The 20,047-nt window shown below is 42.3% G+C and overlaps 1 protein-coding gene across 3 annotated transcripts in view; it reads right to left on the bottom strand.

Moving 5' to 3' along the window:
- The window catches only part of MAN2A2 (mannosidase alpha class 2A member 2), a 280,528-nt gene that overhangs the window by 51,660 nt on the left and 208,821 nt on the right, over positions 1 to 20,047 (bottom strand). For all 3 annotated transcript variants that reach the window (XM_083184110.1, XM_083184112.1, XM_083184111.1), the window contains 3 exons: positions 5,505 to 5,659; positions 2,896 to 3,153; positions 675 to 819 (listed from right to left, as the gene is read on the bottom strand). In XM_083184110.1, coding sequence (XP_083040236.1) covers positions 675 to 819; positions 2,896 to 3,153; positions 5,505 to 5,659 — 558 coding nt within the window. The remainder of the gene's footprint in view (positions 1 to 674; positions 820 to 2,895; positions 3,154 to 5,504; positions 5,660 to 20,047) is intronic.

Below are 20,047 nucleotides of genomic sequence, written 5' to 3'. Positions count from 1 at the left end.
CCGACTCATTGAAAACTTAATCATCTGATCAGACTGTCATGCAAGTGAGCATGTTGTTCTCGGGTGCCGGATGACTGACAGAGTCGGGAGTCTGACAGTCATTACACCAACGTCAGAATCCCAACTGTTAAAACCCGACACTCGGAGTCCCGACGGTCACTGGCTATTCTCCCTCGTGGGTGTCCACGACCCCCATAGAGGGAGAATAGAATAGGTAGTGAGCGTAGCGAGCCACTGTGCCCGCAAGGGGCTTCATTGTGCTTCCCCCGCTATCTGAGTCCGGGCAGTCGGGATCCCGACATCGGGCTAATGACTGTCAGGATCCCAACTATCAGTGTGCAACTATAGCACCCCCCCCCCCCTTTCACCACAACAAATGTCAGCTTTGGCACTTGACTCACATGCCTAAACCAAAATCCACCACTGGCTGCAGAAAAGTCAAAGAGCTAGAGTGGGATTTTATAGAGGACAGACTTCTCTCACAGGCTGAGGGGGGGGGGGGGGGGGGTACTGTTTCATCTTACTGCTAAGTGAAGTCCTACTTTGAAAGGGTATTTTAAGTTTCAATGACTGATAGCTAACGTGACATTTACTATGGAATAAAATACCCCACATCATTAAGGGATTAAATATTATGATAAAAAATGCAGCCAGAAACAGATTGGTTCTCTTACCAGGGTCATTATGTGAATGTGGCACTACAAACACTTGTAGTGGGTCTTTCTCCCATTCCGCAGGGTCGTATGTGATGTCAAACCCTTGTTTCCAAACCCCTCCATCCACATTATCAAAAGGCAACTGTGTGTAGATATCCAGCATCTGCAAAACAGAACACATCCTGCATCACTGTGGTAAACATTAAAATGTGCTACATTACCTATAAAGGGATGATCATAGGTGCAAGCACAAAAATTAGTGAGAAGCCACAATATGCCTCCTCCTCATCTGCAGCACCTACAGGGTGAATTCTATACATCCTTTGCAGTTCTGAGCTAAACGAGGGGGATGAGTAGGAGTACATCTTAACAGACAAGTGGCAATGTCCTAATAGGATCTATTATACCCCTTACACAACGCACAAATAACCTGGGTCCTACCGTGGTCTTTTTGCAGTTTGAAAGTGTGAACAGGAAATACCTGGGTCCAGCAACCCGGCATTCCGACCCGGGTTAAAATAAGGGATTTACCTGGGTCAGACCGGGTTGCTGGGCGGTGTAAATAGGTAACCAGCGTCGAGCGACTCACGTCCCGTTTACACTATATGGAGAGGCAGCATCAGCACCAATCTCTTGGGTCACTCTCAATTACAAAAAGGTAACATTGTATTTTTTTTTTTTTTACAATTATTTGCTTGGATGACCACTGACTATGTCTTTTTTTAAGACAAAACGCGTTGTGTACTTGAATTCCAGTACACGCTGAAACAGCATGAAAAGTAATCCGAAAGGATTTTTATCACAGCATCATACAGCAATCGATGTTTTAAAAAAATTGTCAATATTTATTGCATGTATGAAGTGTTAGGTTATTTTATTAAATGTACATTGTATAAACCATAAGGAAAGGGTGCATTTAATTATATTCAATTATCCAATATCGGGGCTACAGTGCCTTCCCAATATTTATTATTAGCATCCATTTTCAATGGGGTGAGGCAGGTGAGGAATTTTGAGTATATAAAATATATGAGAAATACAAAGAATTCATTTCTTATTTTTACAATTCTAATTATTTTTATAGTCAAAACACTGGAGTAAAAAGTCTATGGCAGGTAATGCCGACATGCACCCATGGGCTCATATATTGTGTGTAAATCTGGCTCTGTAACTAGCCAGGGACTCCTCAGCCATTTACCGCACTGCGGGATAGAAATACCAGCCAAATGGTTCAATTACACCCGTATCAAATTTGAACAGAATTCCACAATGTATAATAAAGCATATTTTAATTAATTCACCTAAAAAAAACATAAAAATTGAGATCATCCAATGAAATCTTAATGTTGTAGAAGAATTACAGATTTCAAATCAGATAAAGTACCAATGAGTTTCCTCTTACGACTTCATCAGGGGCATATATGCCAAGATCAGCAAATTTGCACACCAATAAATTTGTCAGTCATTTGGTGTAACCATTAAATAATTTTACAATAAAAGATCCTTAGGCTCGCATAAGTATAAAAGAAGGACACCCGGATTGTATTGGTCTAGAGCAGGCATTCCCAACCACGGTCCTCAAGGCACACCAACCGTGCAGGTTTTCTAGATATCCAGGCTTGAGCACAGGTGACTTAATTAGTATCTGAGGGATTCTGATTAAACCATTTGTGCTGAAGCCTGGATATCACTAAAACCTGCACTGTTGGTGTGCCTTGAGGACCGTGGTTGGGAATGCCTGGTCTAGAGGTTATTTTAGCAGGACAACACTAATAACCAATTCTGCCTGAAGGTTCTCCTTAGTGGGCAGATCTCCTATCCAGTTCATCCACCCATACCAACTAAAGGGGGTATTCGTTGAGAATAGATTAAATTTACATTTGACCTACTCAATTTGACCAACGGAAATTTTCCGATGGTCGGATAGCCAGCGGATTGGTGAAAATGGATGTGGATCGATGAAAACTGAGGCGAATATGGCAATTTAGCATGCATTAATGCAGATTCAGCATTTAAAGAAGCAGAATCTGCATAGGTAAGAACAGCCGCTAAATTTATGAATTTGCATCTGTTTTAGCAATCGGCGGTCGCATTGAATAGGTGTGTGCCCCCCTAAGAAGTTTACTGTAGAGGTAAATGTATTTTTCTAATAGCAAAATATATTAATTGAGGTTACCTTTAAAGAGAGACATTTCATGTACTAGTGTTTTTGGAATAGGAGAACATAGAATAATTTTACCTGTAAATCTGTCTTCTGCCCTTTATTTGCCAATGCAAACTGGCAGTCCTGGGGGGATATGGAATAGAAGCTGGGCCGGGGGTCTGGTGGAATGACCCAAGTTCCATTAGAGGTGTGATACGGAATTAGGATTGGCTGTCCATCTGCGTTTGCTGTCAACTCAAGAACAGAGTCCTTAATGTGGCTGATGATTTCATGGTTCTCTTCCAAGAGCTGTTCGAGTTGCTCTATCCGATTCTGCAGGACAGAAATCTGGCTCTATGTGGAGACAAATTAAATGTTTTGGAAAACATAATTCTTGTTTGCACGGTTTAAATGAAACAATTCATATAATAGGAAAGGTTAATCAGCTACACATCTCCTGTCCCAGGACAATGTAATTTATTAACCTCAACCAGGATCCGATGTATCTGATGCTACTGTATGTAACATCTCTGCATTCTTTTGTCTTCCAATGCACAGTTTTCTTTCTTACTAGACTAATTGTGAGTTAGATTTTTTCCTTATCTGGCACACCCGCTCTTTTCAAAGAACCAACAGAACTGATAATTCTCCTTTAGTGCAGCAGAGAAGCTAATTATTTTAAATACATACAAATTTAATTGTTTTCAACCATAAAATAAATAAAATGTAATTTCCTAAAATATTTGAATTAGGAATTGAAAAAAATATTAATACTACATAGACGTCTGCCTTAACAAGAGAAAAATATAAATTATTAGGCTGATAATGCGATTACATCTACTGTGACCATGAAGTGTTACAGAAAGGAACTAGTACAGTGGTTCCCAAACACTGTCCTCAAGGCACACCCCGAAAGTTCAGGTTTTAGGGATATCCCTGCTTGTGCACAGATGGTATATTTAAACGGACCTGTGCCTAAGCCTGGATATCCATAAAACCTGCACTGTTGGGATACCACAAGGAGAAAGTTTGTGAGCAACTGAACTAGTATATTGGATCTAGTCTACCTTGGTCTGTCTTATGCTTTCCCCATCACTCTGCCCCTGCTCCATCCTGTTCCTGTATACTCACCTGCTTGAAAGCAGGTTCTCCATCCTTTCTGGCTAGGGGCTGTTCATTTCCCAGCAGTGGTACATTGGAGGGATCCATGTTGGAGATTATACTAATCTGCTATGGTCTGTCCAAAGACAGGACCAGCAATTCGACAGTATATATATAAGTATATGACAACATAATATCTACAAAACTGAAGGACTTGTTATAGGTGCTAACAATATAATAGCAATCCTCTAATAACAGCACAGGGATTTTGTTCATATTTTTAATCAAAACATTTCAGTTTAAAGGCCATCATCAAGGGGCCCCAAATCTCTGCAATCATAAATGTGTTTATCAAAATATAAACAAAATTGCCATGCTTTTATTTCTTATCAGTGGTTCTCAAACTTGGAACCCAACACAGGTCAAATTCACCCAGCAGGAGCACTGTGTATCACCAACATCACATTTTAAAAATCCACAGGTGACTTGGAAAACATGCATTGTGTGTGTGGAGTCCGGAGGACCAAGTTAGAGAACCTGTGTGTTAGATGCAGTGTATTATGGTTAGCTCCGATAGTAAAGTGTTTCTGTTTTGTATGCATATATGGCATTAATATTGCCACGCAGCTAGTACAATTTACAGTATGGGTAAAGCTGAGTGCACGCTTATTGCCTTTCTGAAATATTTTCCTTCAGCATCATATGTTGGAGAGTAAGGGTAACATGAAGCTACAGATGGAGCCGGGCTCATCCTTGGCTGGCGCTCGCCAGATCCCTTTCACTGGCGAGCGCCGGCGATAGAGACTGGGATGCGCGTGCGTCGCACGCGCGTCCCAGTATCAAGGCGGCTGGGCAGCATCTCCCTGCCCGTCTCCGCTTTAGGGGGATGCTGCCCAGTTTCGGGGGGGTGTCAGGCCGGCGAGGGGGACCAGTGGCGATGGTGGGGGAAGCAGCGGGGACCCACGCCAAGCGTCTTGTACGCGCGAGCCCCTGGCGGTAGCTGGCCACTGGCGGGGGATGGCGGTAAAATCCCCTGCAAGGATGAGCCGGGCTACATCTGTACTATGAAAGTTAATGTGCCAACCATGTGACCTATGAAATGTATAACTGCTTATCTTGGATGTAGGGCATACAAATGCCCAAAACAAAAAGTGTGGAGTTCCCCTTTAAATATTCATGAAACGGGCCTGATAGTGTAACAAGTTCATTCTGTTTTCCAAAAGGAAAAGAGATCCTGCAGATGTATAGGGGAAGAGTGACATTAAGCAAGTGTATTGAATACATCACAGCAGAAATTGTGCCACAGCTGTTTAAAAATGAAATATGGAGATTACATGGTGTCTTTTTAGTGAAATACTCAAGGTCAGTGACAATGTTACAGAAGCAGGAATTCTGGGCTGCATTACTGTGCTGTAGTAGATGTTTAGTATAGCTGTATATCACAGAACATAAACATATGCAGTACTAAAAAAGATACTGAAACAAGATCCAAACCCCTAATGATGGCTCAATAAGCAAGTGACCTTCATTCCTTTGCTAATAGTACTTCATGCATTCATGAGGTAACATTTAATGGTCACTGATCAACATCTCTGTCTCCATACCCTGGGAAAGTTGCCTCCGGTCTGTCTCCTGGGAGGGTCGTGTTGCACTTTGTCTAGCATAAGATACAAAGAGAAGACGGCCACACAAAAGATGGCCGCTCCACACACAGTCACCTGCTTCTTCAGTTTCATCCCTGGGAGCTGCAGGAACAGACCTGAAAAAGATCACACCAAAATCACACGCTGAACAGGTGACTCCATAACACTCTTTATACACAGCTCTACAAACTCCTCTCCTAAAACGGGAACCTTCTTAAGGACAATGGCTGACAATTGTTAGTTCAGGAATTACAATGATGTCCATCTAGGTCTCAGCGGTTTCCCACTTTACATGAATAACCTTAGCTTATTTTTCCAGGATTCACATTACTGACACATTCGTATTCATAAAACTAGGAAAAGAAACGTTAGCATGGATGAAGTGCACCAGGCTAAAGTACATACTGTCACAATAAGGGAGGCCAATCCCGGGATCAGGATCGGCGGGATCCCGGGATTTTAGATTCCGGGATTAGTACCTACATGCCAAAATTAACTTTTTGTTTAAAGCCGGGCAGCACTGAGCACCTTAGAATATGGCTCAGATGCTGCCCGGCTGACTGCTTCTTATCCCCGATGCCGCTGTTCGGGAGTCGGGACAGTGTACTGACAGGCATGGCGGCGCCCAGCGAGGCTGCGCAGCGTGACCCCTGACCCCTGCCCGCCACTATGCCTGTCAGCACAGCACACTGGGGTAGATTTATTAAGCTCGGTAAAGTGATAAAGTGTCTGGATTTTATCACCTGCCAATCAGCTCCTACCTCTCATTTTTCAAACCAAGCCTGTAACTTCACAGTTAGGAGCTGATCGGCAGGTGATAAAAACCAGACTTCACTTTATCACTTCACCGAGCTTAACAAATCTGCCCCACTGTTTCACTGTCACCACTGCTGCAGTAAGGGACGTGACAAGGCAGGCAGGTCAGGGGGGTTGGGGAGGATTGGCGGGGTGGGGGGGGGGGGGGTGGTGTAGGTTTAGCAATCCTTTGGGATTTAAAAAATGCCCCGGGATTGGCATCCCTAGTCACAATCCTGGGCATTATTTAATTTATTAAGGCACTTAGAGGGGTATTTGTTTTCAACCCGTTCTGACTGTAAATCGACAGTCAGTATTCAATGTGGAGTGTCAGAATGGCAGCGTTTTGTCGGAAACAGCTGTGAATTTGCTGATTAGCGTCTCCGTTTCCAACAATTCAGATTTGACTAAGAAAAACATACAAACACAAATCTGAAAGCCTTCAATGCTGTTGAATTGGAAATAGAGTGCCGCTATTAGCTGCACAGATTGAATACCCCCAGACCCTCAATGTACGTAAGGTGATAATACAAAAGTTTCAGTGTAAAATAAGTAGAAATAAGCTTTATTTATAAAATAGCATGCTGTACAGATAACCTTTGTGCGTATGTATTGCCATTTGTATAATACACACATATTCCGCAATGCTTTAGAGGAAATTTTGCCATTCACATTAACCCTGCCCCAATGAAGTTTTCAATCTAAATTCCCTACCCAGACTGCTGTAGGTAAAATTAAACAGTTCCCTTATATCCATTTCACACCACTCCTTGGACCTGGGATATTGCTGGGGCAACCCGGATTGTGGCGTGTATGAAAGGGTTAACCAAGGTTTTGTGTCCCGGGAAAGTAAACTTGGATGAGACTTTCCCAAAAACGCTTATGTCTGAAATAACCACGGTTTTTCTACACAGGTTCTGTTACCAAGCTGTACAATGACAGATCAGAAGCACATAATGAGCGCAGAGAGAGATGATGTCAGTGTGTTACACACTTTTAATAACTCTAGGGCAGGCACAGGTGCAATGTGACAGGAAATGAAAGTGGCATTACAAGCCTAATCAATTGATGCCCTTCACCAGTTGAATAGCGCCCCGAGCAGGTATCAGCCTGACAAATCATCTACGAAGGGACGGTATAAAATGACCACAGGTTTAAGTTCACCAACAGAGAAAAACAGTTGTTGCTGGACATGATGCATAAAGGTATTGGCATATGATGGGGACACTGTTTTTCTTCAGTGGTAAACTTCAACCTAAGGTCATTTTACAATGTCGATTTATAGACGATTTGCTATTTTTTGGGGGGGTGGCGGTATTGATGACCTTAGGTTGTTACTAGATTTACACAGTTCTACATCTAGTGTGATTAAATTCACCTACAATATAAACTGTAATAACATTGTTTCTGGGTGTTGATATAGGTTTAGAGAATGGCCACATTAAAACTTTATTATACAGAAAACCCAGGGACCGGAATATGGGCCTTCGGAATGAAAGTTTTCATCCTATTCCATTAGGGAAGGTTCTCCCTTACTCCCAACTCTTAAGAGTAAAGAGAATAATCTCAGATGCCAATCAAGTAGAAGAGGCATGGCAACAGATGGTGCAACAATGTGTAGTGATATACAGTATATCCTAGTTCTAGTATCTAGTTCAGATATCCTAGATATGAAGGAGAAGAAGAAAAAAAAGCGATGGACATTCCTCATCAGTCACTTTTATACAAACAAGAAATGTGATAATAACATCCCATGGGTTACTCGTTTTTCCATGGGCACAAAAAAATAGGCTAAAAATTTGTGGCCAATTATAACCTCAGAAAAGGATCTTCCCATGTTGTCTGATAGCAGGCTGCCTGGCTGCTCCCTAGTTACACTAAGCAGTGTAACATTAAAGATCATATAGTCAAACTTGACATTACTGGCTGGGATAAATTACAGCCATGTCAGTTTTTCTACCAGAAAGAACGCATGTTACAGATGTCTCGGGTGAATAACATGTAGGTCACGCTTGAATGGCAGTTATTTCTGCCATCCCCACACTGGTGGAAGGTTCTACATTAATTATCCCTTAACTGTTCGACACCATGTCATTTATTTGCTGTCCTGTCCCTGCGGTCTTTCCTAGGTAGGCAAGACCCAGCGGACATTTAAAGAACGCATAGCACAGTGGTGGCCAACCTGTGGCTCTTGAGCCTCATGCGGCTCTCCCCCTTGTAAAGTGCGGCTCCTGCTCCCACTGCTGCCCGCCGCCCACCGTCTGTCCCAGTCCCCCCTGCTGCCGGTTCCCTGAATCCCGTCTCATTCTGAGGGGAGGAGAGCGCGCATCGTGCATCTCTCCTACCCCTTACTGTGCACCCTTGTGACTGGGCCGTCCGCCAATCAGAGCTCGTGGGCCAGCAGCCAATCAGGAGCTGGCCAGCGAGCTTCGATTGGTGGGCGGCCCAGTCACAGGGAAGTGAGGGGGAAGGAGACACGCGGTGTGCTGTGCTCTCCTCCCATCGGTGACATGACAGGAGGACTGCAGGGGGACACCAGACTGTCCTCTCCTCGCCTGGCAGCAGCAGCAACAATGGTGAGTGCTGCTGCTGGGAAATTAGCACTGTGGGGGCATAGCAGTTTGTGGCACTGTGGGGGCATAGCAGTTTGTGGCACTGTGGGGGCATAGCAGTTTGTGTTTGTGGCACTGTGGGGGCATACCAGCTTTTTGGCACTGTGGGGGCATACCCGGCACCGTGTGGTGCATACCTGGCACCATGGGGGGCATATGTGTATCTGGCACTATTGGAGGCATATTTTTATCACACCCACCCAAGGGGTCAAAATAGACTACGCCCCTTTTTTTGGCGCATGCGCCTTCGGCGCGCGCATGATGTCGGCTCTTTAGCTTGACTACCGATATTTTCGGCTCTTTACCTCTGACCGGTTGGCCACCCCTGGCATAGCATTACATCGGTCAGCCATCCACCAGGCCCTACAAAGCAGAATTTGGGTGAGATGTACTAAGCCCTGAAAAGTGGCAAAATGGAGAGTGATTAGCCACCCATGAATCAGCTACTACTTGTCATTTTTCAAACACAGCCTGTGACATGTCAGGTAGGAGCTGATTGGCTGGTGGTTTATTACTCTCCATTTTATCACTTTTCAAGCTTAGTACATCTGGGCCATAGGGGGTTATTCTAGTTCACTCTTTCTGACAAAATCCTTCCTAGATGGACAAAACCATGTGCACTGCAGGTGGGGCAGATGTTACATGTGCAGAGGAAATTAGATTTGGGTGGGGGGTTTTACTTCAAAGTGAGATCTATATTGCAGTGTAAAAATAAAGCAGCCAGTATTTACCCTGCACAGAAACAAAATAACTCACCCAAATCTAATTCTCTCTGCACCAGTTACATCTGCCCCTTGCAGTGCACATGGTTTTGTCCATCTAAGAAGGATTTTTTCAGAAAGAGTGAACTAGAATAAGGCCAATAGTGAGCAACCGGTGGCTCGACACTGTGTTATGTTTAAACATAGTGTTGCCAATGTCAGATCAATGTAGTTTTATTATGCGCCGGTGAACATAAGAGGGGTAATAGAAAAAAATGATTATTACTAAAGGAAAGTCATTGGATATTTACCTTGATACGTTGCAGCACATTCCTAATGGTTTCATACTTGTTTTCAATTTAATAATGATTAGTTTCAATATTTCTATGAGTGTGTATGTAGATTTACTGTATTTTGTGATAATGTTATACATGTGTACTTTTGTATTGACACTACCCCTTGTTTTCATTATCACATAGTTTATTTTCAACCTGTGAACACGGCGCTTTAATTGTAAGGTGCCGCGACCATGAGGCCATCAGCTGAGTAAGCATGCTTTTCTTCTTTTTGGAATACACATGCAGCTGCAGCATGGCCCTCGTTAGGTAGGCCCTTCCTCGTCTGTACTGAACATACCAGGAAGAGGGTCTTAACAATGCGAGAAAGTGGGCCTTGTTAACTATGTTAAGTGTACACACTAGATGAAAAAGTAAAAAATATCTGTTACTGTCTCATCTAATGTGCATTAGCAAGGTGGTGAATACCAATGGCAGAGTAAACTAATATTTTTACTTTGCTCACCTCTAACACATATATGGTAGCTTGAAACTAGCGGGTCTATTTACTAAACCTTGGATCTTGGATGAATATAAAGGGTCTGATTCAGACCTGATCGCTGGGTTGCAACTTTTTGCAGCTCAGCTATCAGTTAGCTACCGTCCATCTGCACAGCTGTGAATGTAATCGCAGCCATGTGAAGTGCGGGAATTCAATTCGGAATCACTTACCATCTACTGAATTCTCCCCTGTGTGCAGCGCCTGCATAAGCCAAAACTTAAGGTGCCCATACACTGAGCCGATTTGGGTCGATTCCGAGGAATCGGGCTGTAAAATCGTCCCAAAGCGTTTCAGTTTGCTGTTCCCTTAGGTCCAATGCACCGTCTTGTGCGCATCGGACCTGAGCTGGTGGTCAGACCAGTGGGCCGTGGGGTCCATCCGAGCAGCGGCTTGGAGCTTGTAGGAGCATTTTGCTGGGCAGCGGGACAGAATGCACCTTCTGAATATTTTGAAATGACTGGCCTGATGTGGATTGCCTGAGAGAATTCTCTCAGCAAATCAGATGGGAGGCCGCTGAGAGAATCAGTGTCCGGCCAGTCATTTAAAAATATTCAGTAGCCACATCCCGACCTGCCACCTGGCAAAATGCAGCTACAAGCTCCCAGCCAGGAGTATCACATGTAATAAATCTCATGCAATTTATTGCATGAAAAAATGGCACATCGCATGTGAGCCTCCTGGGGAGCTTTGGGCAAACTGGTCCGGCTTGTCCTTAGTACAAATCGGCCCAGTGTATGGGGGCCTTTAGTCAGTGCTGCGATGGCCGTAGGGAGATTGGGGCCTGCTGCTGACATCAGCTTCCCTCCCTCCTAACAGTCGGGAGCCGCCTGCGATTTTTAGCGGGACTGCCAGAAAACACTGGGGTGCCGCACACAAACACCCGCTGCTTGGCATGCCATCACTGGCTTTGTTCGCAGGGGGGACTGGTGCATGTGTACAGTGTACTATGCACATGTTTGGCCTTTCCATAATTGTCAGGGCTGCTAATTCATAGCCTTGCTTACCAGTCTGAATCAGCTAGTACCCATCCGATTCTAACTGTTATTTGTTTAAACAGTCTGTAACATGGCAGTTAGGAACTGATTGGCTGGTACTTTATTTCCATCCACTATCTCTCTTCAAGGCTTAGTAAATAGACCCTTTGTCCCTACAATACAGCAGGTATAAAAAAAATGTAGTGTTTATATACATCACCCTGTAAGTCATTTCTTGGAATTATATTATTATTATTTTCTATCAACATTGTGCAACCCAGTGTTCCAACAAAGCGTTTCTTGAACCCTTTCCCATAAAGGGGTATTTATTCTGTTGGTTGTGTGGAAGATAGAAAATTCAAGAGGCCCCGCACCTTCCATCCGGCAGTTGAGAAGTATGATTTTTTCACTTACACTCAACAATATATGAGTCAAATTATTCTAAATTACTGAATACAAGATTGGAACATTACTCTAGATACACTTTTGTCTTATCCTCAGCCAGTATATAAAGCCATTTGTAAGCACTATAATTTTATACATAACAATTTAGATTAGGAGATTAGACTGGCCTGCCCCAATGGTTGCACCACTTCCCTGATCTTACTGTTGACTCACTACTGAAAACCCTGTTTGACTCTTGTCGCATTATTCCAGCTAGTTCTTACAGAGAACTGTTTATCAATATAATGTCACAGAACGTATATTAGTCCACACCATGGTTTTTTAATGGTTTCGCTTCATCTCATATATGCCTTAGGTGTCAGGAGAATACATTTCATATGTGCCCGAGCAGTCAGAATAATAGTTTTATATGTGCTCAAGGTGTCAGGAGAATAATGCTGATCTCTACCATTGTCTATGGTCTTGCCCTATGGTCAGGCCATTCTGGCTCAGGATCCAAAGTTATACATTTGATAACCTGCAATCTGGTTAATTATTTGCCATTTAATCCTGCATAGGCCATATTGGGAGTTTTGCCACAGGGTAACTTGACGGGGTGTCAAGTAGTTGTCAAACTTTTATTGGCACGGAGTTTGGCTGGCAAAAAAACAATTCTACTAGCCTGGACTCTGCAGTGCCTACTTTCTCTTTATTTTAGGAAAAACTGTTTTACTTGTTCCGAATGGCTTGGCTGGTGGATTCCTTGGCCAAGGAGTACAGATGGAGCAGCTCTCAGCAGAGCCGCACCCGACGCGACTACTGCATTCAGACAAAATTCTTGGCAATCCCTGTCTGCCAGCTATCCAGATATGGCGCACTGGTGGCAAGGGGGAGTGCGGCTCCACCATAGACAATTAGACACAATTGCTTTCTTGATGTTTCTCATCTACTGTACCTCATGGTACATAAGAGGCTTGTAGAAAATAATCCCCTTTTCCCTAGTGAATTATCCTACCAATCTGAGCAGCATGCGTACCAATTGGTTTATTTTATTTATCATAAATAATGTGTTAAGTAAAATACGCACCCGCCATTTCTTTTGAGTAATCCTTACAGACTGTACCATTATGTAATCTAACTGGATATTGTGCTCGCAATATGTTTGCAAACACAAATAAATAAAAACACTTTAAAACTCTTAATGTTTCCCTGAAGGGTGATGGATAATGAATAATGCTACGAATATATCCTTTCTTGCTAAAATAAAAAATAAAAAACACATAAAGAGACACCAATGAATAGAAATAAGTTATGGTTTAATCAAATATTTGGATGGAAAATAAAAGCTTATTTCATATTAATAGCTTAGCCCATGTCAGCCAGATTTATCTCTTCAATTTACAGCAGTTTTAATGATTATTTGGGGATTTTCCTTTCTCATCAATTGGAGTAATTATTGTTCATAGTGAGGAAAATCTCATTGACTTTCTTCTTTTGTGACTGTATAGATACAGTAATTTTAAAATGAGCTCCTATTTTCTTTACACACACAAATTTCTAAGCGGAGCAGAAACCTCTCTCTGCCTTGTAGGCAGTTCAAACATTGCGTGTGCCCTACTTTGTTTAATCCCATGTTAATGATAGGCTGGGAGCAGGGGATATTTTTAGCTGCAGTCCTGGCTCGGTGACAGAAAACACATAGTACAGCAGGTACGGGTGGTGTAAAACTAATATGTGCAGCTGTGGGTGTTAAAATTACAGATCAACTTAACAGTATTAACATAAGACCAGCTAATTAGGAGCAGACTTAAAAGGTAAAGGTGATGCAGACTATTTCAACTGCTTTTATTAATTCACCACATAATACAAAAAATAAAATAGCTATAGTAGCTTCATTAGGGATACATATAAACAGGAGCATTTTATACACCCAACTGAATGCTTAGGGACTTGGGGGGGGGGCATTCTAATTTGATTGGTCCCCTGCGTATTCACACCGGGAAACAATATTTGCAATCTGCACATGTGCATAGTCGCATATGCGCATGTGCAGATCTGCTATGCGGGTGCCTTCATCGACTTGCACAGCTGTTGAGCAGTTCGCACGGGGGGCACGCGGCTTCGAGGCACATGGGGGGTGTTTGTTTTGGGACACCCAGCTTTTCATAGGCGTACCCACGAAAATGCTGGGTGAGCCCAGGAGTCCCCATGCAAACGCAGGCGGGCAGCTGCTTGAAGTCCTCTTACACCATAGGCTAGACTTAATAAAGACTGGTATTGTCAGGGTTTGAAATAGTCAATACATAGATGTCCACATACATCTAGCCTCCTTTCTCATTAAACAGTCCTTCCACTTGGTAGCGGTGGGCATATTTTTTGTGACTTTTTTCTGCTAAATATGCTCTCATTTGCAAAAAAGTGTAATATGATGCACATGCAGTGTCTGTCTGCTGGTTAAAATGACATACACCATGTCTATGTTCGGTGTGCGACGGCGGCTGTATCTGCATACAAAATGTTATGTTACACTGTTTTCCAGGAAAACACTATTACGTTCCCCTCGGAGATGGCGCCCACGATCCCCCTTCCTTCCTTCCAGGGTGGCAATATATAGCATTAGCATGCAGTCCTTTTTGGCAATACAAGCCAAGCCTGCCCGGCTGCAGAAGCAATCCAAGAGATTGCTTCTGCAGCTGATGCGACTTGTAGGCTCTGGTAGGATGCGCACTGGACCACGGATCGCATTGGACATCATTCACCTGCAACTTGGGCTCTTTTCCTGTGATTGATCAGTGCAATTGCAGAAAAAGAAGCCAAATTGCAGGTGAATTGCACAGTGTATGGGGGCCTTAAACACAACAACATTTTTCAAATGGCGTTTATTTAAAGAACAGTTAAATCTGCCCTGTTCAGTAGACTACGATTCACCTATTTATAAGCATAATCCTAAAAATGGGCAGTCTGTCCATGTGTACTGTACTACAGATATCTTATTAAGGTTTATTCATTCAAAGGTTTATTTCTGTAATACCAATATATTGTACAGCATTGTACATAGGGGTGAATTCAATAATTTTAAATTCAGCGCTAATTAATTTAATTGTTTACAAGTGCTGCAGGCATATACATTTCTGTTTGTAGCCTTATGAGGTTGTGAGCAGAAATGTGTGAAAAGCCTGTGGTTTGGGCACCCAAACCTTTGTTTAGGCAGGCACACCGGGTTATTAGACAGTTTTAACCCCTTTTCACAATAATAAGTAATAAAAGATTGGGCACGCAAAAACAGAATATTTATTAATTTGCCCCAGTCCTTGGCCAAGTAACACGTACAGGTCAAGCACTCTAACACAGAGACAAGTTATTTCGGCATTATTACCCTACCAGTATAATTTTGGAATGCGGGAGAAACCTGCAACAATAAAAGTCCACACAAAAAAATGCAAAGAACACACAAACTCAACACAGATATTATGGTTGGAACCTACTGTATCAGTACCGTGAGGCAACAAATGCTAGCCCCTGTGCCACATTTATTTATTTATTAACAGTTTCTTATATAGCGCACACAGATTCTGCAGCGCTTTACAGAGAATATTTGAACATTCACATCAGTCCCTGCCCCAGTGGAGCTTACAATCTATATTAACTACCACATATACACATAGTGGTATATTCAATGCAGTTTAGGCAAGCTATGACGGCAAACAGTGCCTACTGCGCGCCATCATAACCCGCCCTCAGTATTCATCCCACCCCCTTCACTCACGTTTCCACCTCACGGTTTCTAAAATGCAAGGTGGAAACGGTGAGTGCGGCGATCAAAACGGCGAGGCTTGTGGCTATATGCAGCGGGCTCGCTGCATTTGCGTCAAATCTTGCCATTCTGGGGAATCCTCGCCGTCCTCCTGTGGCAAGGATTTCTGTGGAACATTGAATACAGCAAGCAGCCGGCGAGGGGGTTTGACAGCAAGGATGGCTTGTTTTTAGCAATTAAGTGCACTGTGCATCACCAACTCCCACATTTAAAAGGTTACCTGAAGAACATGAACTGTGTGGGGTCCTGAGGTCCGTGTTTGAGAACCTGAGTCTTAGAGCATCTAAGACGCTTAATCGGACCCTGTCTTCTTGCCTCTTTTACCCCCTCCCCTGCCCAATGTCCCTTTTATTCTTTTCCCTCTTACAAAAATCTGCCAAGAGATAAATGTAAATTAATCTCCCATGTAGAAGAGAAGTCTGCAGACGGAGGGGAGAGGAGGGAATCTAACGCCCATAGAAGGTCTTCTGGAAGGAGAACAATGGTGTCATAGCTGTGTCTTTAATGATAATACAGGTGCAGAAGGAATAAAAGCCACATGATAATTATATATAGCTAAAGTCATTAATTGTCATATTTTTCATATTAGTATAAGTGGTACAATTTTTATACACATTTGTTGAAAAAAAGCATTCAGTTGAACGCTCTGTTCAGCATTCAGTTGAACGCAACTGCTGAATGATTTATGATCGCATTAAAGTTAAATTTAGACATTCAAACTGTATTAGATAATGCTTACCAAGCTTATAGTGTAAATACGCTTAATAATATATGTACCCGTGCTGTTTAGTCATGTGTAATATGTTATCAGCCTGTTCTGCCTACGTGTGGCTTCTAGCACAGCCTTTGAGTTGGATTTCAGACAGGATGTCTGGTTAATACAGAACGATCCTTATGATCAAAGCTGCAAAACAAATATCTAGATCAGTAGTTCCCAAACTGTGTGCCAAGGCACCCTGGGGTGCCCTTGGGGTACTTGCAATTTACTAAAGTTTAGATTTTCTTAATTTCTCTATATGAAGTTTAAGGTCTAGTAGTGCCATAAAAAAAACATGATACTCAAGGGTGTCGTGATTCAGAAAAGTGAACCACTGATCTAGATTTACAAGTGATAGCTATTTCTTGAATGCAATTTACATAACTTAAGGCATGGATTTACCCACCTCTCTGTCCTGCAGTGAAACAACTATCACTCATTTAATGATTAACATGACACCAGGAAGTGTTGAAAAAAAAGCCGCAAGATTTGGGGATAGATGCACTAAGCTTCAAAAATGATAAACAAACTTCAACATGGACAAATATGTGGGGAAATCACAAAAGGGAGGAAAAGGGAGCGTGGTGACACGGCCAAAAGATAGCAAGAGCAAAGGGCAGCCGGCCATTAGTCCCTCGGCATCATTGTTAGAGGAGAGTTTGTTGAGAGACCCAAACGAATCCTCAAGACAAAGTTTATCCCCAAGCATTAATGCACAAGAAATATCAGCTATCTTGGCTCCCTTACTCGACAATAAACTGGCAGGGCTGAAAGAAGCTATTGAAACAGTGTCAATTCAACTCAGAGAATATAATACTCGGTTTGAGGAAGCCGAAAGGAGAATCGTAGCCATGGAAGAAGAATTGGATAAAGTAAAAACAACTATAGCAACCCAAGCATTGTCTTTAACAGCAGTACAAGAAAAATTAGAAGAAATAGAAAACAGAAGTCGCAGAAATAATATTCGCCTAATTGGCTTGCCAGAAACTGTGAAAAGCAAAGAATTGATGGAGATCGTGTCAGAATGGCTACCTAAAGAATTACAGTGCACACTAAATGGCCCCATGCAAGTCGAAAGGGTGCATCGCATTGGCCCAGAACAGCAACTAGATCGACGTAGACCGCGACCAGTGATATTCAAACTACTAAATTACACGGATAAAGTCAAACTTCTGGACGCATTCAGGAAAAATCGAGTGTTAGAGTTTAAAGGAGAAAAGCTGTTGCTTTTTCAAGACTTTTCACATCAAGTTGCAATGAGGAGAAAGGAATTCACCCCTATATGCAGCACATTATACAACGCAGGGATACGTTTCGCATTGATGTATCCAGCAAAGCTGAGGATTTATTACGAGGGAAAACACCATGTCTTTGACACTATACCCCCGGCCCATGCCTTTATGGAGACAATAACAAACGGCCAGAAAGAGAATATGGGTCAAAGGAAATGATTATGAGATGGATATGCAAGTTAGCACTGCCTCGGGGAGGGAGGGGAAAGGGGAGAGAAGGGGGGAAAAAAAAAAAAGAAGTTATGAAATGTATCTTTTTGATTTATAGGTTTGATAGGGATAACAGTTTTTTTCTGCACGTATTCCTACTTTTTACTGTTGTAAGAATTTGGAACTTTCACTGTTCAGAATCTAGAAAAATGCACTATTTTTTAAAAGGTCGACACAAAAATCAATTTAAATTTTCAAATAAATCTTTATATAGGGGATTAAAATATGAAAGCCAGGAGGGGGAAAGGCCCCCCAATATTTCGATAACACAATTATTAGTATGTATAAAGTTATAAGAATCACATATTTGGGTTATGTAAACACAAGAGTTTGTAAGATGCTCAGCCCCTATTGGAGGGATATAGAGGATAATAATTTTATGGCATATGAAGGGGCAAGGAACCCCAATGCACAAATAAGGACAAATAGTAGAAAGAGTGATAATTTGGCTTCACTTGGTGGGGATTTGATTAGTGGAAAACAAAGAAAAGTTAGGAGCAAGAGGCAATGCTATTATGGTAAAAATAAGTTAAGTAGAAGACACCTAGGACATCACGAGGTATTAGCGCCCCGGATGTTAAAGTATTGGTGGGGAAAGCGCCATAAAGGAAAGGGAAAAGAAAAGAAAAGGGGGCATGGGGGATCGATACAAAGAGGAGAAGAGGGGGAGATGTCAAGCTATAAGATTGTATCGGGGATACAAAATGAATGCATCTTTGGTGTTAGACCTCTATATATAGAAAACCATGGTGATAGGAGATAGATCAGCAGGGGTGCGAGAGAGCATTAAATTCTTGTCATGGAACGTAGAAGGCCTTAATACCCCCCTCAAAAAGAAGAAAATACTCCACCAGTTGAGAAGGCATAAGCCTGACATAGCCATATTACAAGAGACTCATTGGAGGGAGGGGGATCTGAATACGTTCAAAGACACTTGGTTCGTGGACATTATACCAGCATCATATACCGCTAAGCGAAGAGGGGTCCTAGTTATTGTTAACAAGTCACTACATTATAAAATAATAGACAAATTAAGAGATCCAGAGGGGAGATTTTTATTCTTAAAAATAGAATTAGAAGGAGAGCTATATACAATAGTTACAGTATATGCCCCTACTGGCCCCAATACGGCTTTTTTCACCGATATATATGTACAATTACAGGAATGGGCGGAAGGATACATAATAATGGGAGGAGATTTCAATACTACTATCAATCAAAGTTTGGATAAATCTAGTAATATCAGAAGTAAAGCCCCTCCACCGGCGATAGCATTAATAATGGATTCCCTACACCTTACCGACCCATGGAGATTTCAGCATCCCATCGATAGGGAGTTTACATTTTACTCTCACCCACATGGCTCTTCATCTAGGATTGATTTTTGGTTAATCCAGAATAGCCTATTGGGTAGAGTGAAATGTTCTAAAATTGAAAACATTGTGGTTACGGATCATGCCCCTACATGGTTTACCCTTGCATTACCAACCCCCAGATCTTATGCAAGGAACTGGAGATTCCCTACATACCTTATGGAATCAGCGGATTTCAAGGCATATTTGGAAACCCAGTTCCTAAATTACATAGAAGACAACAAGGTACATATAGAGGATATAAATTTATTCTGGGCTACATCAAAGCCAGTCCTACGAGGGCATATTATTTCATATGTGGCATCTAAACGTAAACAGTTGGGCCGAAGGCTGGAGGAACTCAGTAGAGAAGTGGCAAAAGCTTATTCTTCTATGCTGGCTACCAATACATCCGAAGCTCGTAAAGAATATCTGGATACAAAGGCACTATATGATGCGGTGTGTACAGAGAAGGCGCAATTTAGTGTGGATTGTCAGAAAAATCGATATTTTAGGGGAGGGAATAAAGCAGGAAAGCTGTTAGCTTCCCTGATAAGGAGCAAACAACCAATAACACATATACCTAAATTAGTGGTGGGATCACAACAAGTGAACTCAACAAATGAAATAGCTAGTTCCTTTTTAAAATATTATTCACAGTTGTATGATGCGCCAGAAGACAATCCATCATTGGGGATGGAATTTATTAGAAAAGCTAATGTCCCCAAGCTGTCAGACGAGGAGAACATGGAATTATCAAAACCTGTATCAGAAAT

This window comes from Crinia signifera, chromosome 4 (genome assembly GCF_055691185.1).
Source record: "Crinia signifera chromosome 4, ASM5569118v1, whole genome shotgun sequence".
NCBI classification, from domain to species: domain Eukaryota; kingdom Metazoa; phylum Chordata; class Amphibia; order Anura; family Myobatrachidae; genus Crinia; species Crinia signifera.
Note: the sequence above shows the minus strand (reverse complement) of the source record. Positions and strands in the feature narration are given on the sequence as shown.